The sequence below is a fragment of the Mustela nigripes genome, chromosome 2 (genome assembly GCF_022355385.1).
Source record: "Mustela nigripes isolate SB6536 chromosome 2, MUSNIG.SB6536, whole genome shotgun sequence".
Taxonomy (NCBI): Eukaryota; Metazoa; Chordata; class Mammalia; order Carnivora; family Mustelidae; genus Mustela; species Mustela nigripes.
The window spans coordinates 61,758,326-61,785,051 of record NC_081558.1 but is presented as its reverse complement, the minus strand read 5'-3'; the positions used below and the strand labels follow the sequence as shown (position 1 = coordinate 61,785,051).

The window sequence follows — 26,726 nt, the reverse complement described above, 5'->3', positions numbered from 1 at the left end:
CATCTTTTCCTCGCTGCTATGTTATGCCATCTTTGTCATATACTAAGTGTCCATATATGTTTGGTCTGTTTCCTTTTGTTATTGATTCTCAGCTAAATCAGATTATGGTCAGAAAACACACCATATCATTTTAATTTCCTGAAAACTTTAAAAATCTTATTCTATGTCTAGTTATAATGACTATATTTTAAAATTATCCCTAAGAACTTGAAAAAAACCCATGTATTTTGCAGCTACATGTTTAATATTTACATGGTATATCTTTTCCCCTTTTTTTACCTTTTTGATAATCTTAGGTTGTAGTGGTGTCTTTCTATAAACATTATTTATTAGAATTTAAAAATTCTGTCTTACAATCATTGCTGATTTTTTGAAGCACATAGTCCATTTATATTTAATACAATTCTTTATATATTTGTGTTCAAATATATTACATTTCTTTGTCTTTTGAACTCATTCCTCTTGCTCTTTATTTCTCTTTTATCTTCTTTATTATCTTACTTTTTTTTTTAAAGGTTTTTTAAATTTATTTGACAGAGAGAGAGATCACAAGTAGGCAGAGAGTCAAGCAGAGCTAGAAGGGGAAGCAGGCTCCCTGCTGAGTAGAAAGCCCAATGTGGGGCTCGATCCCAGGACACTGAGATCATGACCTGAGCCGAAGGCAGCGGCTTAATCCACTGAGCCACCCAGGCGCCCCATTATCTTACTTTTTTGATTGTCTAATTATTTATTCATATATTTCCCCCATCCTATTTTGGAATATACTCTGTTTCTGTTCTGCTTGTGGCAATCCTAGTAATTAATTCATGAATTCTTAACTTATCAAAGTCTAATAATAATGCAAACTTTTATTTTCCTTTTGAATAAAAGTAAGGCTTTAGAGCCCTTACTCAATTCACATCTTCCCAACTTACATATTATTTTAGTCTAGTATTTATCTATCATTTTCATTGTTTTCAATTGGAGGGGTGTTTCAAAAAACTTAGCTTGTAACTGCTGGAAATCTTGGGATTAAAAAAAATTTTTTAAAATTAATCTCAGCCTATGTTCAGCTCCAGGCTGAGGATGTGTCTTACTAATTTTTGCATCCCCAGTGCTTAAGGAAGTGGCCTCTTTTAAGGCAAATGCTCTAGCAGAGTGATTTCTGCCAACATCTTCCCATATGTGTTGGCTGAATGTTCCTGAATGCTCTTGGCCATCTATATCTGCGTGTTACACAGTTTAGTGGATTAAAAAGTCAGGGTAGAAATGTCTGTTCATGTCCTCTGCCCATTTCTTGATTGGATTATTTGTTCTTTGGGTGTTGAGTTTGCTAAGTTCTTTATAGATTCTGGACACTAGTCCTTTATCTGATATGTCGTTTGCAAATATCTTCTCCCATTCTGTCAGTTGTCTTTTGATTTTGTTAACTGTTTCCTTTGCTGTGCAAAAGCTTTTGATCTTGATGAAATCCCAATAGTTCATTTTTTCCTTTGCTTCCCTTGCCTTTGGCGTTGTTCCTAGGAAGATGTTGCTGCAACTGAGGTCGAAGAGGTTGCTGCCTGTGTTCTCCTCAAGGATTTTGATGGATTCCTTTCTCACATTGAGGTCCTTCATCCATTTTGAGTCTATTTTTGTGTGTGGTGTAAGGAAATGGTCCAATATGGCCAACAGACACATGAAAAAGTGCTCCATATCACTCGGCATCAGGGAAATACAAATCAAAACCACAATGAGATATCACCTCACACCAGTCAGAATGGCTAAAATCAACAAGTCAGGAAATGACAGATGCTGGCGAGGATGCGGAGAAAGGGGAACCCTCCTACACTGTTGGTGGGAATGCAAGCTGGTGCAGCCATTCTGGAAAACAGCATGGAGGTTCCTCAAAATGTTGAAAATAGAACTGCCTTATGACCCAGCAATTGCACTATTGGGTATTTACCCTAAAGATACAAATGTAGTGATCCAAAGGGGCACGTGCACCCGAATGTTTATAGCAGCAGTGTCCACAATAGCCAAACTATGGAAAGAACCTAGATGTCCATCAACAGATGAACAGATCAAGAAGATGTGGAATACTATGCAGCCAATGGAATACTATGCAGCCATCAAAAGAAATGAAATCTTGCCATTTGCGACAACATGGATGGAACTAGAGTGTATCATGCTTAGCGAAATAAGTCAAGCAGAGAAAGACAACTATCATATGATGTCCCTGATATGAGGAAGTGGTGTTGCAACATGGGGGCTTAAGTGGGTAGGAGAAGAATAAATGAAACAAGATGGGATTGGGAGGGAGACAAACCATAAGTGACTCTTAATCTCACAAAACAAACTGAGGGTTGCTGGGGGGAGGGGGTTTGGGAGAAGGGGATGGGATTATGGACATTGTGGGGGGTATGTGCTTTGGTGAGTGCTGTGAAGTGTGTAAACCTGGTGATTCACAGACCTGTACCCCTGGGGATAAAAATATATGTTTATAAAAAATAAAAAATTAAAAAAAAAAGTCAGGGTAGAGGTGTCTGGGTGGCTCAGTCAGTTAAGTGTCTGCCTTCTGCTCAGGTCATGATCTCAAGGTCCTGGGATTGAGCACTGAGGGAGCCTGTTCCTCCCTCTGCCTGCCACTCTCCCTGCTTATGTTCTCTCTTTTGCTTTCTGTCAAATAAATAAATAAAATCTTTTTTTCTTTTTTTTTTTTTAAGTCAAGGTAGTGTTTATGGTGGAGACATTTTAAGGATCCTGCAGGTTCCGGATATTTATACAGTCAACACCACTGTTCTGTCTCTTGTTTCCTTTCAGCACTTAGGTACACTCACATAATCTGGATCAGAGAGATTCCAGTGCCATCTCCTATGGGTGATGCTGAGGAGCTAGCTCTGACTCTCCATCTGCCCTGGATCTCTGAGATTTGCTCCTATCTTGTAATTGGACCACCAGGTGAACTTTGAAACTAGATCTCATGAAATTTTCGAAGGCTAAGCCTGAATTTGCACCGAATAAATTTCTGAAAACTGTGCAATGCACTCTGTATATATTGTATCACTTTTCCAGTAGTTCCCATCATAATTTGGAATATGTGTCTGAATGGCATTAAATGTGGGGTGTGTTCGTTTGCTAGGGCTCCTGTAAAAAAGTACTACAAAGTAGGTAGCTTTATATAACTGGAGTGTGTTCTATCTCAGTTCTGGAGGCCAGAGTCTGAAATCAAGATATTGATAGGGCTGTGCTGTCTCTGAAGGTTCCTGAGAAGAATCCTTCCTTGCCCTTTTCTAGTTTTGGTACGTGCCAGCAATACTTTGCATTCCTTGGCTTGCAACCACATCACTCCAATTTCTGCCTCTGTCTTCACAAAGTTGCCTTCTCACTCTGTGTGTGTGTTTTCACATGGCATTCTTCTCCATGTGTGTTTATGTCCAAGTTTCCCTCCTGTTTTAAAGACATTCATCATTGGATTAGGGCCCACTTAAATCCAGTATGACTGTGTTATAATTTGATTCATCTGCACTCTATTTCCAAATAAGACCACACTTGCAGGTACCATGAGTTAGAACGTCAACATATCTTTTCTTTGGCAGAAGGAGTGTGTGTGCACAGTTCAACTTACAGCCTGGGGCAAAAAATGTATCAAGAATATCTTCAAGAATAATATAATCTACTTAATAGAACTAGTCTGATGATTTGGTACATTTAATTCTTCCACATTACATAAAAATAAGCCAGTCTCCAAGCTCTCTGTCTATCCAGCTGTCTTAGATGGCATTTTCATTTACTGCATGGGATTTAGATGTTGAAGAAATGGCACAGTCAATATCTGTTCTCCCTTGTTCGGTGGAACCAGTGAGGAAGAGCCATTTTGTTGAACTCATCCTTAAGATACAAACCGTACATCTGGAGAACATCTGATTTGTACAAAGACAACCCAGCCCTCAGATATTCCATCATAGCCTTACTAACGTACATCTGTGGGTACTGACCAACCCCACAAACATCTTGACAGCCTCCTCAGCCTCTGAGGGGCTAACAGTGACAGAGAAAGGAAATCAAGATTTCAGAAAATCTGTACCAATAAGGCATGTATGGTGGACTAGTATCTAGGCTTTGTAATTATATAAATGGGAGCTTTTATGAAGTGACCAAATGTCAGTCAAATTGACCTGATCCTTGTCATTGTGGCAGGAAATGTCCCAAAGGCTAATGCAAGATCATGGCTGTCATTATGATCCTTTATATCCTATGTTGTCACAAAACTCCTTGCTCTCCTTCATCTTAAGACCCACCACATTCTTTGGCCTGAATATTATTTCCTGACAACAAATTCTCCACCTGCTGCATAAATCCAAGTAATCATATGGGGGCTTAGTTTCCATTATCTCTTGTGCTTAGAGCATGCTTGTCATATAATAGGTACTTAATAACATTTGTAGGATATATTTAAGAAAATAGTGACCATACTTTTTGTCTTTCAGACCATCTTTTTCAAAATGTCCCTTTTCTTTTGATTATACTAATTATGGAATCGTGGCCAAAGGGGAATGTGAAAACCTTCCTTATTAAGGTCTGACTATGAGGTGTGAAACAGGTTCTGGAATGTATCCAAAGCTACCACTTTAGCTACACAAAAGAAAAGTCTGGCCATTATAACTTCAGGAGAGAGTGGTTTCCTTATTTAAATTGGTGCAAAGCACCACTGAGTTTTACAAAAAGAAATGCAAGGGCCATAGAGAATGTCCACTTTGTCTCCCACCTCCCACCACTTTTACAAGTGTGGAAACAGGTTCAGAGGGGAAAGAATGTGGTGCAGGTAGCATGCTGTTGGTGGAATACTTAGGATTAGAACAAACTTTCAGGACAGTGCTCCCTCCTGCTCCACCCAGATTCAAGCTCAAACTGCAAAAGAATAATAGGAACACTGAAAATGAAGAAGTGATTTATGACACATGTCAGTATTACATTAGATTTAAAAATGGTGCTTTAAGATGTAACATTGGTCTTGATATACTTTTAAAAATATTAATTTTAATGGATATCTCAAAGGCCTTTCATGACATAGACCACAGGTATTTCCTTGGGCAGGAGCAATTGTCTGGCAGCTGTCAACATGCAGTCATGCAAAATTCTAAATAACATTGTCATTCTCAGTGTGGTGTTTCACAGAGGAATAAACTGGACCTTCAGTAACATCCTTGCCATATATCTTTGGTAGTTCTGGTCCTGAGAAGTTTATCACATTAAATGTAAGCTCTGGGCACAATTAAAGTAAAAGGACCAGGGACATTTTCTGGAAAGTAAGAGAATGCATCATCTGATATTGAAATTCAAAAGGATTGTCACAGTGGAGATGTTCTTGGCTTCTGACCCTGTTGGTTTTGAGGGCTTCTTCAAAGGTGGGCACCAAATGCATTCTCTGCCCAGTTCTGACACTGTGACTGGTGGCATGCATTGGTGAGGTGGTAACTGAGTGCCACCTTTAGTGGGAAAGAGTTATCACAGAGCAGAAGGTCACACCAGAACTGGTTAAGTCCATGCCATAGTGTCCTCACTAGGGCCCAGGGGCAGTTACTTTTTTACTGGTAGCTTCCTCTTCATTCTGCATTGAGCTAGATGTGCTCATGTTGACTCGATCACTAAGGCCTCTAGTGACACTATCATAGGATGGTGGGAAAGATGTGGTAGATGCAGTTTCAGATTTGTCTGGGAGTGTGCAATTTTCATTTGCCATGAATGCAACAAAGGCTTCATCTGGGGGAGACATAGCCTCTTCCTCAGCCCTTGGCACATCTCGGGGGTTGGAGATTGTCATGGAGCGGTGTAACACATAGCTCCGATAGGCCTTTTGAATGACAGTAGCTGAAATGTCTTCCTGCTTCCATCGGAGGGTAGTTGCTATTGGTTCATAGGATGTTTTTGAAACATTAGTTGCCATAAACTTCTCTTCAATATTTGCCTTCAGAGAATCCAACTCCCCAGATTCTCCCAGAACATTCTTAGTGAAAGCAAAAAGAATGTCCAAACAGTGAATCTTATCTCCAGGGACCAAGGGTAGGTCCATCTGGATTAATATATTCTGATTGGGTTTTGGAATTCGCAGGGGGCCTGAAAGGGTGTCTGCAAAGTCTGAGAGGGCAGAAAAGGTAATAAATTGAGTGGCCTCTGGGTCGAACTTCTCCCAGGTCTCATAGAACATGTCAAAGTCATCCTCACTCAAAGGTTCACTGCTTTCCTGCGTGGCCACATTGAAGTTCTCCAGAATCACTGCAATGTACATGTTGACCACAATGAGGAAGGAAACGATGATGTATGTGGTAAAGAAGAGGATGCCCACGGCGGGGTTCCCACAGTTGCCCCGGGAACCATTGCTGTTGGGCAGATTGGGGTCACAGTAAGGGGGTCCTGTGTTGAGGATAGGACTGAGGAGGCCATCCCAGCCAGCTGATGTTGTGATTTGGAAGAGGCACAGCATGCTGTTGGCGAAGGTCTGGAAGTTGAACATGTCATCGATGCCAGCCTCCCAACTTACATGGGGGAAGCTGGCCATGCCAAAAATGGAGTAGATGAACATGACGAGGAAGAGCAGCAGCCCTATGTTAAAGAGGGCAGGCAGGGACATCATAAGGGCAAAGAGCAGTGTGCGGATTCCCTTAGCTGCTCGTATCAGCCTGAGGATGCGACCAATTCGGGCCAAGCGGATGACTCGGAAGAGTGTTGGGGAGAAGTAATTTTCAAGTGACGTAAGAATTGCAGAAAATACCAGGCCTTTAGAAGAGAGGGAAATGATCTAATTAGTACTTGCAAGCTTGAGCCCTGACAAAGCTGGCTGCAATCATACTCTCCAATCTCTGCTCTGTATGGATCCCCATGTGAGCATCTGTATTCAAGGACTCTGGGCCTTCTGAGTCTTGCATGGTGGCTGGCATAAAGTGGGGGCTCCGTATATGCTCATTGCATAAGTTTTTTCTCTCTCAAATAGGTCTCGTGCTTCCCACCATGTTCTTATGTTTCTTTCCCTCCACCCAGAATGTTTTCTTCTCAGTCTATGGTCAAAGCCCTGCCTTCTGCAGCCTAGTTTAATTGGAAGTGACTACACCATATTTTGCATGTACACAGCCCTTGTCTGCTTCTGTCTATGACACAGGCTCTACTCTTGCCTGAGAATTCAGCCTTGAGACATGACTTTTCCTCCACCTTTTCCTGGTCCTGTGCTCTGCAAAGGCCAGGATCCCCTGTGATTCATCTCCTCATCTCCTACTGTGAAGATTGACTCAGTTCCTGGCACATGGTCCTGGGAATAATTGTACAGAGCTTGGTGTTAATTATAAGGGGGTCTGAAGAGTCGGGCAACTTGCTGACAGCGAAAGTAGACTGGCTTTGAATGGCCAGCTGTCTGCATAATGGCTTTTATTTGTTTCTTTCATCTCCAGCTGTGTTTGAACTCTATGTTAGGGCCTGGAGATGGGCTTGTTTAGGGTCAGTTATGGTCCTCCCAATCCCCAACTATGAACAAAGTTGGAAAGATGAAGAATGTATATGTCTCTCTATATGATATTAACTTGAAGATTTGTTAAGCTTGATCTTGGGGCTGTGGATCCCTATAAGGACCATGAAAGATTAGGTGAAGTTAGGTCAAACAGGATTCAAAACCTCTCAAGACAAATGGTGAGGAGCGTGGTGGCAAACTCTCTCTCCTTGCCAGAGTTCCCTTGACCCTCTTCCCCTACTTGCCTTTCATCATATGAATATGGATGGTCATAGTATTGTGTTGGAAAGAGGAAGGAAATGGGAAGAGATTTCGGGAGTAATTATAATATTGTATTATTAAAAACTTTATGAAAGCCCCTCTCTTAAAGCAAATTTAATTAGGATGTATATGTCTATATAATCTACTAAGATTCTGCCAGCCAATAAGTCTACATAATACCTCAAGGGAGTATGAGTCTTTATACTTGTAATAAATTGTTACTCAGTACATGTCTTGCTAGTGGGAAGGGAGAAAGGGAGAGAGGGAGGGCAGAAGGATTAAGAGGTGGGTTCTTTCGCTTGTTTTCCAGCAGTCTCTATGACTGATTTCTAACCAGTGGATTGTGTTGCTGTGTAGGTCATTGGAACTGGTAGTTACAGTGTCGCCATCATAGAATGGAGTACTCTGAGTGTTGATATGGCAGTCACATAAGCAGGCTCTTTTCTCTATTATAAAGTCAAAATGATCTTTAGAGTTTCTCAGTTTGGAAAGCAAACACACAAAACAAACCTCCCACAAAAAACAGCAGCAACAGGAAAACAAAACAAAACAGAAAACAAAAATAAACATAAACTTCCCAAACGAACAGTCCAAGGCTGTATTTCAGCAGCGGGGTGGAGAGATTAAGTTCTGCCAAGTTGTATTTAGATGCTATTAGCTCTTGATGGTAAATCAATGGAAAATTAAATCTACAGCAATGTTTTGACATGAAAATTAAGCAGGTCATGATATAATAGGTCAGGATATATTTATAATGCCAAGTAAATCCGGTGCACTGGGATTTGGCCTTTGTAGGGCCAGACTGTGCCTAAACTACAAGAGGGCTAAGGACATTCTTTTGGTTGTTGGTAGAAGGCAGCTAACTCATTAGAAGAACATTAGCTAGGTCTAAATTCAGCTCTATCCTTTACAAACTATATGACCTTACCCAATTTTATTAATCTGTAAGGCTCAATTTTAAAATGTATAAAATGAGGATAATGACATTCCTTCAGAGAGCTGTTGTGAAGATCCAAGGAACCCGGTCTAGACCTCAGAAGTCAGCAAACTCTCAGTTGTGGTGGCTCCTTTCCCTGCTTTAACATCTGACTTTATGAGTTTTCTCTGAACACCCATTGGCCCCCACAATACCGGGTCTATTCAACACCCAGACTAGGCTCTAAGAGCACTGATCTCTTGGCATTGATTCTTTGACTTGTCAAAGATTCTTTGACTCACATTCCCTAAGTAGATAGTTATATAAAGATTTAATTGCAGATTCTTGACTTAAGAATCTCCTTTGAATAGTTTTGGTTGAATACTCTTTGAATACTCTTAGTTTTTACTCACTCTTCTGGCAACCACCTTCTTTTCCAGAAAGCATTTAATGACTCACCTCAAATCATACCACCCATTCTCCTCTTTGAAGACCATCAAGATAAGGCCCACTGGAAATTCCATCATATATCATCTGGAGGAGTGATTGTCCCTATCAGCCCCAAAGTTCAGGCAATGGGGTATGCACACAGTGGGTGTCTAAAAACACTTTGTGATAGCATGGAGAAGGCCAATGGAAACTCTCCCTTTCACAGAGAGGATAGGGACATTTTAAATCTGCTGCTCTTGGAAAGCAGCAAATACTGGGCTCCTCTAACATATAATGTATATTGAAAAAGTTTGTTGGTTATCCTCTTGGTTTTGAAAAAAACAAAAAACAAAAAAAAAACCAAAACAGCCCAAACAACTCAAGCAGAGTTTGGGTTTCCCCACCACCTGTAAGCCCACTTACTTCCAATGGAGAGGACCACGACAATGAAGTCAAACACATTCCAGCCATTGGTGAAGTAGTAATGCCGCAAGGCAAACATCTTCATGACACATTCGCCCGTGAAGACAGCCACAAAGAACTGATTGATTTTGTTAAGGATTTTTGTCTTTTCTTCACTCTGCTCATCAGTCTCCACCATCATGGTGATCATGTTGAGGCAGATGAGGACCATGATGACAATGTCGAAAGCTTGTCTGGTCACAATGTCAAAGACAAAGCCCTGGTACTTGTTCTGGGAAAACAAGAGATGGTCCATCAGTGCCTTTCTGGCCAATATACAAGGGGCATCTGGAGAGGCTGCATTCTCCATAGAAGGCTTTCTGAAACCTGTCTCTTACCTTCTTCACACCACATCCAAACAGAAGCCAAGTCCTGTCCTTACACCTTCCAAAATCTTATTCTTAGTTGATTCTACTTCAACTCTTCAAGTCAAGTCCTCATTGCCTTTCCCATCCCCTTGAAGTCACCAGGCAATTTTCCTCATTGGTGGACCATTTGCAAGCTCTTCCCATTCCATCACTTGGCTATCTAAATTCCAATAGTCTTGAGTATCTATTTTTCTTAAGCCCCACTCCTTCCAGGGAGATCTCCCTAATTTCCTAATCACATCGCACTACATTGCCCATTTCCTCTCTCCCACAGCCTTTGGTCAGACTTGAGTTCTAGCATTTCGTGTGTGTTTCTTTTCTTCTCTACTAGAGAGTGGGCTCTTTGAAGATGGGACCATGTATTATTTAACATTCAGTTCCCATAGTTTCTACATAGCACAAGTTCAAGAACTGCAAACCCAGTGGCTGCTCATTCTCCCCTACCCTACGTATTCTAGGGCAGGAGGGTAGGCCTGGAGTCCTTCTTGTTTCCCACTATAACTTTCAGACCTTTGCTCCTCCTGCATCTTGCAAAACCCTTCCTCCTTTGAAGCTTGTGTCATCTAGGTAGTTTACCTTCACCTCTTCTTCATTGCTGCCACTTACCAACCTCCTGATCCTCTGGCTTCATTACTAAGGAATGAGGCTTTTAGCCAGACTTGCCCACTATTGGTTACTTACTCTTGGTTCCTTAGGTAAATCTCTAATGACCTAGCTCTTCCTAGTTTAAAGAAAAAAACTTCCTGAACCTTACATCTCCCTCCAGCTACCACCCTACTTCTCCCCCCCACTTTCACAGCTGAATTCTTGAAGGCATTTTCTGTAATCACTGTTCCCACTCATTTCTCAATTCACTCCCCACATGGCTTTTGTCCACATTCTGTTACTGAGATGGTTCTCATTAAGATCACCAATGACCTCCAGAATTTAAGTACAAGGACACCTGTTTGGCATTGCTTGCCACACCTGCCACCCTGAAACTCTCCTTTCTTAGTCTTCAACATGCCTTACTTCCTTGGTTCTTTTCTTGTCTTTCTTTTTCTTTTTTTAATTAATTTATTTTCAGAAAAATAGTATTCATTATTTTTTCACCACACCCAGTGCTCCATGCAATCCGTGCCCTCTATAATATCCACCACCTGGTACCCTAGCCTTCCCCCCCCCGCCACTTCAAACCCCCCAGATTGTTTTTCAGAGTCCATAGTCTCTCATGATTCACCTCCCCTTCCAATTTACCCCGACTCCCTTCTCCTCTCTAACACCCCTTGTCCTCCATGATATTTGTTATGCTCCACAAATAAGTGAAACCATATGATAATTGACTCTCTCTGCTTGGCTTATTTCACTCAGCAGAATCTCTTCCAGTCCTGTCCATGTTGCTACAAAAGTTGGGTATTCATCCTTTCTGATGGAGGCATAATACTCCATAGTGTATATGGACCACATCTTCCTTATCCATTCGTCTGTCGAAGGGCATCTTGGTTCTTTCCACAGTTTGGTGACCGTGGCCATTGCTGCTATAAACATTGGGGTACAGATGGCCCTTCTTTTCACTAGATATGTATCTTTGGGGTAAATACCTAGGAGTGCAATTGCAGGGTCATAGGGAAGTTCTATTTTTAATTTCTTGAGGAATCTCCACACTGTTCTCCAAAGTGGCTGCACCAACTTGCATTCCCACCAATAGTGTAAGAGGGTTCCCCTTTCTCCACATCCTCTCCAACACATGTTGTTTCCTGTTTTGTTAATTTTGGCCATTCTAACTGGTGTAAGGTGATATCTCAATGTGGTTTTAATTTGAATCTCCCTGAGGGCTAGTGATGAACATTTTTTCATGTGTCTACTAGCCATTTGTATGTCTTGATTGGAGAAGTGTCTGTTCTTGTCTTTCTATCTATTCTTTTTTGAGTCTTCTTCATGCAACCCTTAGATGTTGGAGCACCTCAAGGCTCAGTCCTAGGCACCCTTTGCTCTTCACTCCATTCTTTCTCTCTTAGGAATCTCTCCAACCTGTGAATTGGTATCTGTGTGATTTTTGCTAATTTTATTTCTATGTCACAGGACTATAGTCTCTGAGGGAAGGAATTTTTTATGTGTTACTCACTGCTCTTTCCTCAGTGTCTGCAGAGTACCTGGCATGCAATGGATGTTCAATAAATAGATGAATGAATGGATGACAGAATGGATAGCTCTGAATTACCCACACCTCATATAAAATTAGAAGATCACTCTATTGTATACAACAGGCACTTACTGAATGTATACTATGTGCTGGCCTCTGTATGAGTGGAGGCAGAGAGGACCCTGTTATGTGTCTCATCAGAGAGCTCATAGGAGCTGCAAAGCAGACATGGGAAGAAGGGCTGAGACAGAGAATGGGTCTCACTTTATTTTTCCTGGTGAGGAGAGGTTGTTACACTGTGGAGTTAGAGCAAAGAATCAGACACAGGTAGGCCTGGATCTGGGGATAGCTGATGTCCCATGTATTTTCCAGAGTAGGAAGGGGATTGAAGAGCTCCTAATAACTTCAATTTCATCACTGAAAATGGTGAAAAAATAAAGCCCTTTCATGACCACACAACATCTAATTAAACAGAACAGGTGACAACATTACTAAGTTGTGGGCATCCTGAGTATTTGGATGCTGGGGAATGGAGCAGCTTGCTGGCTGCTCTTGGCTTAACCTGTGAGCAGGGTTCACTCCTTTGCAACTCTCAGTGCTCTCAGAGATGTTGAAGTGGGTGACTGATGATGTGAGCCTATTATTTTCCTATATAGTGAAGTACGTGAAACCTGCTTTTAGTAATTTCTATAGCAAGGAATGTTATAGAATAAAACTTCCCAGTTTTGTGGAAGCTGTAGCCTTTGCTATGGATGAAGCATACAATTTAGAACTTGAGCTTTGCCAGTGGTGAGGTGGAGTGAGTATGTGTATGTGTATCCCAAGTTGGCCCTGCTATGAAATGGCACCTATGCTCCTGTGGGGCAGAACTCTTGTGTCAGTGCTCTGTTTATCTGACCAGCTCAACCTATTGGGGCCGCTAAGGGAAGAAGGTGAGTATTCCAGTGCCAATAATCTAGTGAAAAGAGAGCTGGATCTGGGAGGGTGAACCTTAGATAGGAGTGGGAATTTCTCTTTTTGCTGGTGTTTCTTTCTTGGCTCTGGACTTTGAGGAAGGCAGATGATCAGGCTTATCTGACAGGGTGGTGGGTGACAAGATGTGGCCTGCCATATGGCTGCTCTCCAGGAGCAAGGATGGGACGAGACTTGTGGACCCTGGAGAGCAGCCATATGCAGTTGCTGCTTGGGCCCCTGATCTGCTAGTTTTTTCTTTGGGACCCATAAGACTTTAAAGCCTTGTTTAAATGTTCCAGCCTTGTCTTGGCTATGATAGGGGAACAAAGGGAAAAAAGTGTTGGCTATGCTTGGAACAGAGTGTTAAGGAGAGAGCCACGTTCTTCCACTAAAGCTAGGGCAGTACTGATAGTTAATTAATAATATACCCCCTTCCCATCCAAAGGGATGATGACTCTCAGAAACACAGTTAGGTTGTGAGGTCTCACTTCCCTTATCCGTGTGGTGGGCCTGTCTCACTGTCAACCTTGGAGGGTCTTGGTAATGGTTTGATTAGGAGAAATGGTGACTGTCATGATTTTGCCAAGGGATGTCCATAGCACAGACTCCTTAGTGTCTGGTTCAAGTGTAGATTCAGCATTAGTCCAGCCACCAGTGAAGGCCAGCAGGGACTCATCTGCTTGTTTCTCTGTAAGTCGCAGGATTTTTCTTTCCTGAATTGATGCTGATTGGCTGGGCTCAGCCACTTACCTACATCTTTTCATTCTGAGCCTGTTCCTGCTCATTGGACTGGATGACTGAGGGGTACTTCCTGAGACTTAAGGCTCACTGAACCTCAGTTATCTTGATTTGATAGGGATTTGGAAGGAAACCTCTGCCCCTACAGAGGTCTGAACATCCTATCACCCTTCATTATAACACTTCTTATCGGAACCGAGCATACCAATACATTTATGACCACTGTTTCCAAGTAAAGTATATCCAAAGGTCATAGAATTTTTCCCCCCCTGCGAATGTTTTCAAGACTATGTGCTCATGAAGTTTTTAGCAATTTATATAAATCCCATACCTTGACTTAGAAATCTTAAAGCCTTGGCCAACAGAATATGTCTCCTTAATTCTAGAAAAAGGTCCTCTCCTTTGTTGTAGGTCTTTAGGCTTTGCCCTGGTAGTGGTGGTTGGAGGGGGTGCCAATGGCATAGTGTCCTAGACACAGCTGTAGTTCTCTTCACAGATACTGCATCTTATCCACAGAAAGGTTATGTAAGTGAACAAGATGTCAATTCCATTCTGATGGCTCAGAAACTCTTGGAAGAGGTTACTGTACATTTCCTACATAATAATACTCCCACTGACAAACCTGTTCATCCACTCTCAGCAGAGGCTAACTAGAGGTTTGACATTTTCCATCTTCTAGTGGAGGACTGAGAGGAACTTAAGTGATAATATGTATGGTTTGGGTGTTGTGTTTCATGGGGTAATGGAGGGCATGTCTCTTAAGGTTTTTGTGAATAAAGAAATCAAAGTGGAGTATAGCTCTAAGTTTTGGTCAATCTTTAAACACAAGGATGGGATAATTTTTGACTCCTATTGACCATGACCATGACCATGACTGGGGCAAGGATTCTACGGGCTTGGGTTTTGGCCATTTCCTATCTATGTACTGTAGGCATGGGGTGGGATGTAGGATGAGGCTGGAGATTCATTGCCACCTAGATCCTGAAGCATAACCACAAAACCGCTTCATCTCAGGACTCTTACCATCTTTAGTATCATTTAGCCTAACCTGCTCCCAATCTTGTGAGTGAACCCTAAACTGGTTGGGGAACTCAGTACTTCCTTAAATAGATATATTTGGAGTACCTATGGAGATATACTCTCTCCAGAAGACCAGAGTTTTTTCTTTAATGCTTCTAATTCCTTGGGCCAGGGAACTCTCATTACATCATCCCCAAATTCAACCCAGTTTTCCCCGTTCACAGAGAGCACTGGCCAACCCCTACCCACCCACCATAGGCATAAGCTATTGGTTGGACTTCCAGACACATTCTGCTCCGGGGCTCACCAGGGGCCGTGGGATGGGCTTCTGGGGCTTCTTGGAGCCTAGCTTCTTCATGGCATTGTAGTACTTCTTTTGTTCCTCTGTCATGAAGATGTCCTGGCCCCCTAAGTACAGGAGAGGATAACAAACACCACTGTTATTAAAGTTACAGGAACTCCCAGGGCTACCAAAATCAGAGTATGCTGGAAAAGAACAACATCTCCACATTCTTCCTTCTCTGCAGAAAGACAATGTCAAGGCCCGAATCAAGCAGTGACCTGCCTAGGTGCCACAATCGGTGACAGAGTGGGTGGGACAGAGCCCCAGCTCTGTCTCCCTGCCTGAGTCTCTGGAACAAAACCTGTTTGTTTCTCTTCCATAAGAACCCAGAGGGGATGCTTGAAAAGAGGGTGGGAAGAATCTGGAGGCAGAACCTAAGGAGAAAGTAAATATTGTTTAAATCTGAGCCTTGCATCCAGCCTGACCATTTTAGTCAAATCCACTGGGCTTCTGGAATCTTAGTTCCTGCCTAGGACAGGATATTCTCTCAGGGCCTTCTGCAGCAAAGACCTTGAGATCCGGCCCCTTAACCCCTTCCTGGAGAGGAGGAGCTAAGGACAGTTACTGCCTTATCCAAGGGTCCTTGGAGAACTCTTTATTGGTTCTCTTGAGTCCCACCATTTGCATTGACTTCTGCTTTACAGTGTCAAAATTTTCACCATCAAAAATGCCTTCCTCCCTTAGTTTTGGGTTTTCTTTGAGGACCCTCTAGAACCCCTTCATTCAATACCTCAAATTCCTGGCCTAATTTGAATTCTTCCCATTTCCATACCATGTTTATGTAAAGTAGTTAACTGCAAATGCTTGGGAAATGGTTTGAGATCTCTGGGATTTGAGAGGAGATTTTAGAAAATCTATGGATACAGAGAGCCTTCAGGGAGAGACCTCTCAGTGGGGCAGGGGCAGAGGATTGGGAACACTGGGTGGAGCACTGAAAATTCTGGGCAAGGAGTCAGCATATATAGCCCCAACCCCCAAATTCATCACTGGTTTATCTCATTCTGTTACCTAACATGACCCTGTCAAGGTCTCACTTAGTTTCCTCACCTATAAAATGGAGAATGGGTTGTTTGAGTGGTCTCAAAGCCCTCAAGGGTGTGGATGACATTGATCAGCACTTCATAGCTGTCTTGCTGAGCCCCTCTGGGGTGGAGAAGGGCTGCCCACTTCTTATGCCCAGAACTCTGGCAAGGACTTCCTATAGGTGGGAAGCCTATGCCATTAGTCTTTTATTCTAAAATATAATATAGTACAGTAGCTCCGTCCTAAACTAGGTACTTTTTTTTTTTTTTTTGAGATTTGATTTATTTATCTGAGAGAGAGAGAGAGAAAACAAGCGAGCAAGAAAGGATGGGGGGGGAGGGGCAGAGGGAGAAGGAGAAGACTCTCCACTGAGTGGGGAGCCCAAAACAGTGGCCTGATCCCAGGACCTTAGGATCATGACCTGAGAAGAAAAGCAGACACTTAACCTACCTTCTTGTACAGGCTTTTACTTTAACCTCACCAGAATCTTATGAGCAGGTATTATTAACTCCACTGAATAGACAAGAAAGCTGAGGCTCAGAGAGTTTTCAGTAATTGCTAGGATCAGCCATCTAGCGAGTGGTTGAACTGGGAATGCAAGCCCAGGTTTGTATGATGCCAAAACTAATCCTGGGCTCTTGGTGCTATACTATGTGACTTATCCATAGGACCCTGTTTTTTCCTCTTGATCTCAGCTTACTTTAGTCTAAAGTGGTGCTTTATTTACCTCAAGGGAATGGAAGGTGTTAAATGAAAGGGTAAATAGAGGGTAACAAGAAAGCATCTTACACTTTTAATGCCCTAACATTTTAATGTAAGTATGAGCGGTTATTTGAGATTCAGTTCCTATTCATCAGAGTCAGCATCCATGGAGGCAAGGGTCTTCCTCCCCATCCCAGGGAGGATTGGGATTCTGCCAACACTGGATCTCTGGCCCTTGTGGAGGCCTCCTGACTTAGTGCTTCTGGGGGTCAGAGCTCCAGACAGAGGCAACAAGTTTTGGAGCCCTTTCTTTTACCCTTTGATGTTTCCCAAGGGTTACCTGGGGCACACTCAGCATACCTGGTTCCAACTGGGAAGAGCCGGGCACTCTGGGAAAGAGGAAGGGGACCCAGACAGAAGTGGGGATGTTGTTGACACAGAGAAATGCAGCTCTTCCAGCAGCAACCCCAGGACACCAGGCAGGGGTGAGTGCTACAATCAGGGTGCAAAGGTGGATGTTGGTATAAAAGGCCCAAACTGGGCTTCTGGTCAGACATGAAGGCTAGGGAGTGTTGGCTTTAGTCATGAAGTCAGGTGACAGGGAGGGAAGGATTCATGGAAACACCCGAGCCCCACTTATCTTTTTTTTCTGTTGATTGAAGTTGTCAATTATGACCCCAACAAACAGATTGAGTGTGAAGAAGCCACCAAAAATGATGAAGATGACGAAGTACAAGTACATGTACACATTGTCCTCCCACTTAGGCTGCAAGTTCACCTGTGAATAGACAAGGGGAGGCATGGGGAGCAGGTGGGTATGTTTGTGTTCATCCCTGAGACAAGGACCTGGGTATAGGTGGGTGGTTTATTTGAGAGTCAGGAAGCAGGACTGAGGGATGGGGAGGGTAAATAGGAGATAAACCAAATGAAGTGTTGTTAAGCAGGCCATCACAGGGGGGCAACTGGTACTCTATCCTGTTGGGGTTCTCCAGTGAACTGCACAGAATGAACCTCAGAATTGTACCTCTAAGGGTCTGGGAAGCTGGAGCATTTATCTGCAGATTCCCCAAACTTATCTGTGAAGGTTGCCCCTGTGGACATTCAATCCTTTACCCTTGGGGGAGGGACTCTGAGGCATTGAAGAAAGTCAAGTCTTCGAGAATCAGAATCAGGGCATCAGCTCTGCCCCAGCAGCAAAGTGTCTTTCCTCAGCAGCACCCATCTCCTCCCCCTGATGCCATGACAATATCCTTGTTGTGGCCAGCACCCCACTCCTGCCTCTGCCCAGGGAGTGCTCTCACACACAGGCCTGGAGAGGTTATCTGATATTTTCCTCAGTGGTAAGCAGGAGAACTTGAAAAGCCTAGGGTAAGGGAACAGGTGAGGTTGGCTTAAACATTCAAGAGAGGGCCAGCTGGACACTGCTCCAGGGAAGGATAAGGCCAGGCTATTGGGGGACTGCCGTTTTTGGTACCAAAGCCACCTTCATTCCATTTCAAACAGACTGATGTGAGTAGGATGGACCAAAGGGAAGGCAGTAGGCATGGCAGGCTGAGACTCACATCTCGGGCATCAACAGCTGCATACATGATGTCCATCCAGCCTTTAAAGGTTGCCTGGAAACAAGGAGCAGAGGCCACTCAGTGTCTGACCATAGTCTATGCTGAACTTTGTTTTGATTCACTTATTTGTCTGTTTTTCTCATAGAGCACGGGCCCCCTGGAGGCAATTCTCTATATCTGCTGGGGCTAAGCACAGCACCTGGCCCACCACAGCCATTCAGGGATTATTTGTTGAACCAATGCATGAACAAACAATGGGATGTAGGAAGGCGTGGGTAACTGCATGACAAGTGTATAAGCAATTGCATCAAAAACTGATGGATGAAGGCAAGGTATGAATGAATGAATGGCAGTGTGGATGTTTTTGCCTGTCATCGCCACCAACACTTTCTATCACTATAACAGACCTGGAATACAATTTATTACTGTCTAGGAGAGGATCTTCAGTAGAAGACTGAACAGGTGGCTATATCATGTCTATTTTGTACAAAGAGTAAATTCTCAGTTATCACCTGATACAGATGCATTGCAGGCTCATCCCTTTATTCTAGGCTGCCAGCCCACACTTGTCTAATTGCACCACTGTGACATCACTTTCATGGGTAAGGCCCTGCAGCCTCATGCTCGTCTGTAGGAATGGGTAGTGACTTCAGCTCACACTGATTTCTACCTCTTGCAAAGTCTCTACATGGCAACTTCTGGAAGACCCCAGACCCTCCACATTATAAAATAGTCAAAGGAAGAGACATGGTTGATCTCAGAACTTACCACCTGCAGAAGTGCTAGGTAACCCATCGCAACATTATCAAAGTTGACTTTCACATTGACCCAGAAGAAGCTGCCAGTGTGGTTCTGATCTTTGCAGTCAGATATGTTATTCACAATAGACAAAGGCACAAGAGAAAGGTGTTCATTGGTTTTGTTGATGCACCGCCCAAACTTCCCCGCAAAGAAGTTCACACCCATGATGCTGAAGATGAGCCAGAAGATGAGGCAGACGAGGAGAACATTCATGATGGATGGGATGGCACCCACCAGGGCATCTACCACCACCTGGGGGGAAACGCAAAAGGATTTGGAACCCTTCTTGCTGAATCCTACTTCTGTCTACACTCACTCTGCTTCATGAACCAGTGGTCTTTGCAAGCAGTACGGGAAGTGGGTTAATTAGAGCCATAATTCAGACTCAGAAGACTGAGAGGTACTGGGTAGCTGAAGATGGGTTTAGATCTTCTCCCTAAATGTTCTGGGCAGGTTTTAGGTCTTTCCCCAGGATTGAGGAGATGGATGAACTTACATGCTCTTTTAGGGGTGTGAGTGGGTGTATTGTGCTTGTACATACAGACCAAGGTGTGCCTTGGCCAAGAATCAGTGAAAATCAAAATCCATATTCACAAACATGCTTATTTGTAAAGCAGCAACCTAGAAATAAAATAAAACAAATTTCAAACTATTTCAATCATAAGTTTCTAGTGTTTGTGAAGGTACAAGTGAATTTTTATAGTCCACTTTTGTTTTTGAAGATACGATGTCTTCTTTGAGTCAATGGGGGAAGAAAACAAAACCTTACTTTCAGTACCTGGAGCCTTTTATAATTAGGAGGAAGGGGAGGGGGACAAAATAGCAATCCCTTGTCCCCCCAGTAATTCAAAGGCCTGGCTTGTGAGCATTCCATTGTGAGGAAGACAGTGAGGACACAGTGGGGGTGACAGTGATGGGCAAGGAAAAGTTTGGATGAAAGGGAAGAATCCATAGGAACCCATGACTACATTGTGTTGGGGAGGATGCATTCCAGTGGATGACAGCCATGGTGCTGAGCTGATGGTGCCACCACATTCAAATGGAGTGTCAGAGGAAAGATTCATTTGTCTTGGAAAAATGAATCATTTGGGGTGTTCTGGAGATCTTGGCAAAAAGGACATTAGGCAGGTTAGGGAGATCGAGGTAAGAGATGTTAAAGCACACTTCACTATAAGCAGGAAAGTGTGAGTCTGAGTGCTGATAGACATGATCTTTGAGTTGAGACGGGGGGAGTGTTCACAAAGAGACACGAAGGAAAACCAGAGTGTTAGGGTATGGCAGTGCTACCAAAATCCCAGTGGGAAACGAGTACCAAGAGCCCACCTGTTGGGGTAGGCCTAGAGCTCAGGTTCAGGGGCATGTGGGGCATGGGAAGCAGGGAAGGGGTACCAAATGCTGCGGACCAGAGCAGTCTGGAGATAGGTCTTACCCGCATGCCTTCGAATCGAGACAAAGCCCGCAGGGGCCTCAGGGCACGGAGGGTCCGAAGGGCTTTGATGGATGCCACGTCAGAATACTGCAGGATTTTTGCTATAAGGCTTGTCAGGGAGATCTGAAGGCAGGCAGAGAGCAAAAGCATTACTCTAGGTTCCAGAGGTCCTGGTAGAAGGAGACAGGAAATCCCTCCCAAACCACACTCTATCCAAGCCATCATCCTGGCTCCCATCTTATTTTGAACTCCAGTGGAAGTTCTAGGGACAGTTCCATTTCTTTCCCTTATTAAAGATTTCATTCATTACTTCTTGAACCTCTGGGAAAGAAAACCTCGGTCCTCCACAGCACCACGCTGTGTTGTGTGGGTGGTCAAGCTCCCAGTGTATTATATCAACCTTCTTTTTCCCCTCCAGAGGCACCAGCCAGACTTCAAAAGCATTGAAACTCTGACTTTCAGAGACTTGGAGAGATGATTTCCTTTGTGGAGGTGGTGCTGAAAGTCTATTTTGAAGAATGCAAAGTGAGTCTCAACTGTATTTGCCAAGAAAAGTAGATGGCAAAGAGTCCTGGTCTCTTTCCCTTCTCAACCCCTGATTTTATTTATTTATTTATTTATTTATTTATTTATTTATTTGGCTTTGGGTCAGTGCTTTGCTAGTCCAGGTCACATTTTCGCCCTGTATAAAATGAAGGAGTCAAAGTTAGAGTGAGTGGCATGGATCTATGAAATCCAGCTTTGACAGGTGGCTGAGATACAAAGACTAGGTTGTATGATTCCCTGTTGGGGTTTTTGTTTTGTTTTTTTAAGTGTTGGACCGAGGGACATAAATCAACATGGACAAATGACCACACCTTCCAGGAGCTTTGAAGGTCCCAGCGTGGTACCATATGCATAGGCTTCAGCTTGCTGGATACTGTAACCCAATTCTGGAAGACCCCAACTGCACCATGACTGGTGGGCTAAATTCAGGCTTAGCTTCTCCTGGCAGCTAGGTCGGGAGATACAACAGACCTTCAGGAAGGAAGGGGTCTCCATTTGGTTGCTAGAGCCTCAAACAATGCCTATTCTCTAAATGCTTATTCCATTGGGACAAAGACAGGGAATGGAAAAAATACCTTTTCTTCATCCATGCAGGGCTCCAGACACCAGCATGTGGCACCCAGCTGTCTGGCTGACAGAGGGAGGGGAGGTTTGAAGCCAGTTTTATGCTGGACCCTATTCAGTCTTTTGCTCAGCCTCCTGGGAAGGCTGCCTCATGTGTAAAATCTATAGCTGGAGGAATCAGGGTCTGGGGTCAAAGCCCTCCACCAAGCCCAGCTCCACTCCCACTGCTCAGGCTGTTAGCCCCCCAACTGGTCTCTAGTATTGCATCCATTCTCCACTGCAAATTTGATTACAATCATGTGTGTCTCTACTCCCAGAATTCATTGGTGTTTTATCATCCTCAGGTTAAGTCCTAGATTTTTTAGCCTGTATTATTTAGCTGCATACTACTTTTTCAGTCGTATTTCACTCATATATTCTACCTAAGTAAAATTGTTCCCTAAATTTATCTGTGTTTGTACTTTTGCTCAGGGTCAACTTCTAAATAAAATTGCCCCCCCATCCCGCAGTCCTCTTTGCATTTCAATGCTCCTGCTCATTTTAAACCCCACATTTAATGTCAGTTCCTATACGAAGCCTTCCCAACTACCCCACCCCCACAGGCTCTTGTCTCTGTGTCCCTAAGACAATAATTATTTCCAGCAGTGCTCACCACATACCACCCTTATAATAGGTTTATTTTTCTCTGTGTGTCTTATCTGCTGAAAGATTACCGCACAAACTCTTAGAGATAGGGGGTTTTTACTTCTTGGTTTCTGCTCATCCCACAGCACTGCATAAGACAATCCTATGTTCAGTAGTCAAAAATAAACATTTGATAAATTGAAGAAAGTATAGAGGCATGTTGGAATGGATGAAAAGAAGAAGAGAAAGAAGGAAGATGGATGGAAGAGTGTTTGGATAGAATAATGGATAGGACAGGCAGTTGAGAGGAAGGATGAAAGAAAGAAGGACAAAATATGGAAGTATAGCACACTGGATGGATGGAATGGATGAAAGGGAGTAGAACGGATGGCTGAGCGAAATGCCTGATGGATGAATGGAAAGAGATTTAGATAGAATAAATGAATAGGAGAGATTAGAGAATGGATGGAAGGTTGATTGGTTGAGAAGTGAAAGGAAAATGGATGAATGGGTAAATGGGTGGAAAGAAGGAAGGATGGGGGCATCTGGGTGGCTCAGTCAGTTACGGGTCTGCTTTTAGTACAGGTTATCCTGGGGTCCTAGGCTTGAGCCCCACATTGGGCTCCATGCTCAGCAGGGAGTCTGCTCCTCCCTCTCCCTCTGTCCTTCCCCCTTTTGTGCATGGGCTCTCTCTTATAAATAAATAAATAAATAAATAAATAAAATCTTTTTAAAAAATTTTTTTATTTTTTATAAACATTATTTTTATCCCCAGGGGTACAGGTCTGTGAATCACCAGGTTTACACACTTCACAGCACTCACCAAAGCACATACCCTCCCCAATGTCCATAATCCCACCCCCTTCTCCCCATAAATAAAATCTTTTTAAAAAGAAGGAAGGATAAGTAGATGGTTAAAGGAAACATGGGAAGATGGAAGAATGAATGGCTAGGATGATGCTTGTATTAAAGATGCATGAATGAATGAGTAAAAGGTTAGATGATCAAATAGTCAGAGAGATGAACCAAAAGATAGAAAGACAGAAGGATTAATAACCAGTTGATAGATAGATGAAAGGAAGGTTAGGATGAATGGATAAGTGGAAGAGAAGAGAGAAAGAAGAATGAGAATGGATGGAAGGAAGGAGAGGACTGACAGGATAAATGGAAGAAGTAATGATGAATGGATGTTTAGAAGAGAAAAAGGAAGGGTGAACGGCTGGGTAGATGGAAGGAGGGATATGTGGACGGAAGGATGGATGATCAGAAGGAAGAATTAGGAGGAGGATGGATGGAATGAGAGGGTGAGCATTGAAGGTGATCAGGACTTAAATGAGTGAGACGTATGTAGGTAAGAGTGACTATGCCCCTAACAGAGGTGTGAAGCCAGAAGAAAACACTCCTTCATTTGTGCATAATTATTTTATATGCACAAAGTTATCACCTGTGACTCAGATTTCAGGCCTCCCAGCTAATCCCTGCGGTACAGTGTCCTGATGCTGCCAGCGTCTTGGTATCAGGCAAGAAGAGAACTGAGTACACAGACCTGCTGTGGGGGACCTGCCAGCATAGGAGGCTGGACAGAATGTTCTGTACTGGACCCCATCCAGCTTCAGGAGGCGAGCACTGAATACAGACACATTTCCTGACACCTCTGATGTGCAGCCCTTGGTCCTGGTGGCTGCTGGAGTGTGGGAGGCAGAGACAAACACAGCATGAGCCTCCCCCTGTCTGTGGGGACCCTCAGCTGCACCACAGTGAGCAAATAACTCAGGCAGCCATCCTGCAAAGCCTAGAGGGCAAAGACCTGGACAGAGATAGAGGATCTTTGTGGGTAGGATGAGAGAGAGCGACCACTCCTGGCTTTTGGGGGCAAGGAAGGCTCTTAGGAGATTTCACTGAGAAAGGTCTCCTCACAGAAGTGAGGAATCCCAGGTCTAGCATGTGGGAGGCACTTGGTCAATCCCCTTGTGCAGTTGTAAGTGGCCCCAGGTTAATGTGAATTTGAACACATGTGCTTCAACTCAGCATCTCTCCAAAGGACCCTCTGTCCCTTTTAGTGCCACTGGGGAGAAGCTGGTGGGGCAAGCTCGGTGATTCTCCATCTGGCTGCACACATATTGGACGATGCCTAGGAGCTCCTATAAGATGTTGATGCCTGAGCTTCACCTAGGACTGAAGAGATCTGAATCTCTGGGAGTAGCAGTACTGGTTTACTGTACTTTTAAGAGTTCCCAGATGATTCCAAAGTATAGCCAGGGCTGAGGACCACTTAAGCAGAAGATGGGAAGAATCTCTGGGTGATGCAGTCATTGGCTCCCATTTGCCCAGAAGCCCTGTCAAGGGATGCAAGGTCCTAAGACCCTTGAATTCCTCCAGTGTCATCTTGCTTTGGATGACAAATACGAAGGGCAGTCAGTGGTCTTGTGGGTGGAGGCCTAGGAACTGAGGACTTGACTGAGCATCACCACCGTGCCAGAGTTGTGCACTGTCTGATCTTACCATTCCCCAGTGTGCAAGCTATTCTCAGAGGCCTTGCTAAGAGCTCAAGACTATGGAGTGGCCCATGAGGTGAGGCCATCACTTTCTTGGTGCTAGCAACAGCTATCCCTCAGAGGTGAGGATCCCAAGCTCCATGTGTGCCCATGAGCCACTCACATTCACGATGAGAAAGTCCAGCCAGCACCAGGCATTGGTGAAGTAATTTTTGAAGCCATAGGCCACCCACTTGAGCAGCATCTCGAATACAAAGATAAATGTAAACACCCTGTCAGTATATTCCAGCAAGACCTTCACGGTGGGCTTCTGGTCAAGGTGATAGTCTTCAAAGGCCTGGAGGGAAGAAAGGGAGCAGAATGGTAGGCTGCCTGGACCCACAGCACTAGCGTCCAGTGATAAGGAAGGACCCCACCAACCCTGTCCTCAGCCCCTGGGAGGCTGAACCAGTTTGCCTGTATCATTTTGTTTTTCTGCTTAGGGTACATGTGTGTGGGGTAGGGTTCCGAGGGCCAGTGGAAGAGGCACTGTGTGATACAAACCAGGACCCCCTGGAGCCAATGAGGACTGCAGCCTGGCTTACTCTTTGCAGGGGAGCTGAAAGCAAAGGAGAAAAGAAACCTTCTCAAATTGGGGCTTGGAAGTGAACCAAAGGGATCCTAACAGCAACTTGGTTTAAAAATAAAAGCATCAAAGGATGTTCACAGGCAGCTCACAAAAATGAAAGTAAGAATTGTCCATGAACCTCTGAAAAAGAATGTTCTAGCTCACTGGTAATTAAGGAAATTCAAATGGAAAGAAGATGTCATTTTTCTCTTAAGAGATTGGTGGAGAGAGAAAAGAATGAGGGTAAGGCCAGGGTTGCTATGGCCCTGGGGACGTCCCTCCTCTCCTGCCTAACTGGGAGCTGCAAACCAGCTCAGTCTTCTGGGAGACCAATCTGGCATGAGGGCTCAAAGGTTTCGGGAGCCCAGCAATTCTGCCTTCATGGATTTAGCCTAAGGACACTCGATGTTCTTGGTGCCCCACCCAGACGCCCGTGGAGGGTCCAGGGCAGTCGTCCCCCAGCAGTTGTGAGGTTGGCTGCTAACGGCTGGTGGATGCCCCCTTTTCCTAAGGACCTCCCTGGGCTGAGGCAAACTGCTTCCTCCTGCAGAAATGCCTGGGAGGCCAAATGCCTGGTCTGGGGGCAGCCACAGCCAGTGACTACCCCCTTTGCTTCAAGGTGGCACAGCTCTGTGACAACTTTTTTGCTTCATAGCTCCCGTGGGATCAAGCTGAGGTGGACTGTGTGGGAGCCCTGTCTTCTACCTCCTCCCTTGGTCCTGCCTCCCTCACAGGCTTCCCCTCAGAACACACCCTCCCTAACCTGCTTGCCCAGAAATCCTTGCTGCAGATTCTGCTTCTAACTGGACCCAAGACCGGAAAGAAGCCAATGTCCTCAAAGGAGTCGACATAGGCTATTCGGTGCTTTTTAGAAGTAAACAGCGGGATTATTTACATAAATGGTGGTGCATTCCTGTAATGGAAAGCAGTGCAGCCACTAAGTCAGATAGTAGGAGTATATTTACTGTGAGAATTTACTGAGAAATTACAGATTGCATAAATGTGGTTTCAGCTTTGTAATATTTATGTATTATATGCATGAGAGAGATGGGAAGGAAGTATACCAAAATGTTTTCAAAGTGAGATTCTCTTTGAGTGATAGGAAAATGGGTGATATTTTTTCTTTGCATCTTCCCATGATTTCCAAGGTTTTTTTTTTTTTTTTTTTTTTGCACTTTACTTTGTCAGATGAAAACTCCCGTTATTTATATATTTATTTATTTATTTAAGTACTCAAAGTAAAAGCATAAGGAAGACTAAATTTGGTGCCAGCCTGTTCAGTCCCTTGGGGAAGGAGATGGGGA

General features: G+C 43.8%; 1 protein-coding gene across 3 annotated transcripts in view; it reads right to left on the bottom strand.

Annotated features, from left to right (window-relative positions):
* Positions 1–5,521: 5,521 nt before the first annotated feature.
* Positions 5,522–26,726, bottom strand: part of SCN10A (sodium voltage-gated channel alpha subunit 10) — a 99,599-nt gene continuing 78,394 nt past the window's right edge. For all 3 annotated transcript variants that reach the window (XM_059387943.1, XM_059387942.1, XM_059387944.1), the window contains 8 exons: positions 24,979–25,152; positions 20,587–20,709; positions 19,125–19,409; positions 18,357–18,410; positions 17,435–17,572; positions 15,034–15,138; positions 9,486–9,756; positions 5,522–6,735 (listed from right to left, as the gene is read on the bottom strand). In XM_059387943.1, the coding sequence (XP_059243926.1) occupies positions 5,522–6,735; positions 9,486–9,756; positions 15,034–15,138; positions 17,435–17,572; positions 18,357–18,410; positions 19,125–19,409; positions 20,587–20,709; positions 24,979–25,152 (2,364 nt within the window). The remainder of the gene's footprint in view (positions 6,736–9,485; positions 9,757–15,033; positions 15,139–17,434; positions 17,573–18,356; positions 18,411–19,124; positions 19,410–20,586; positions 20,710–24,978; positions 25,153–26,726) is intronic.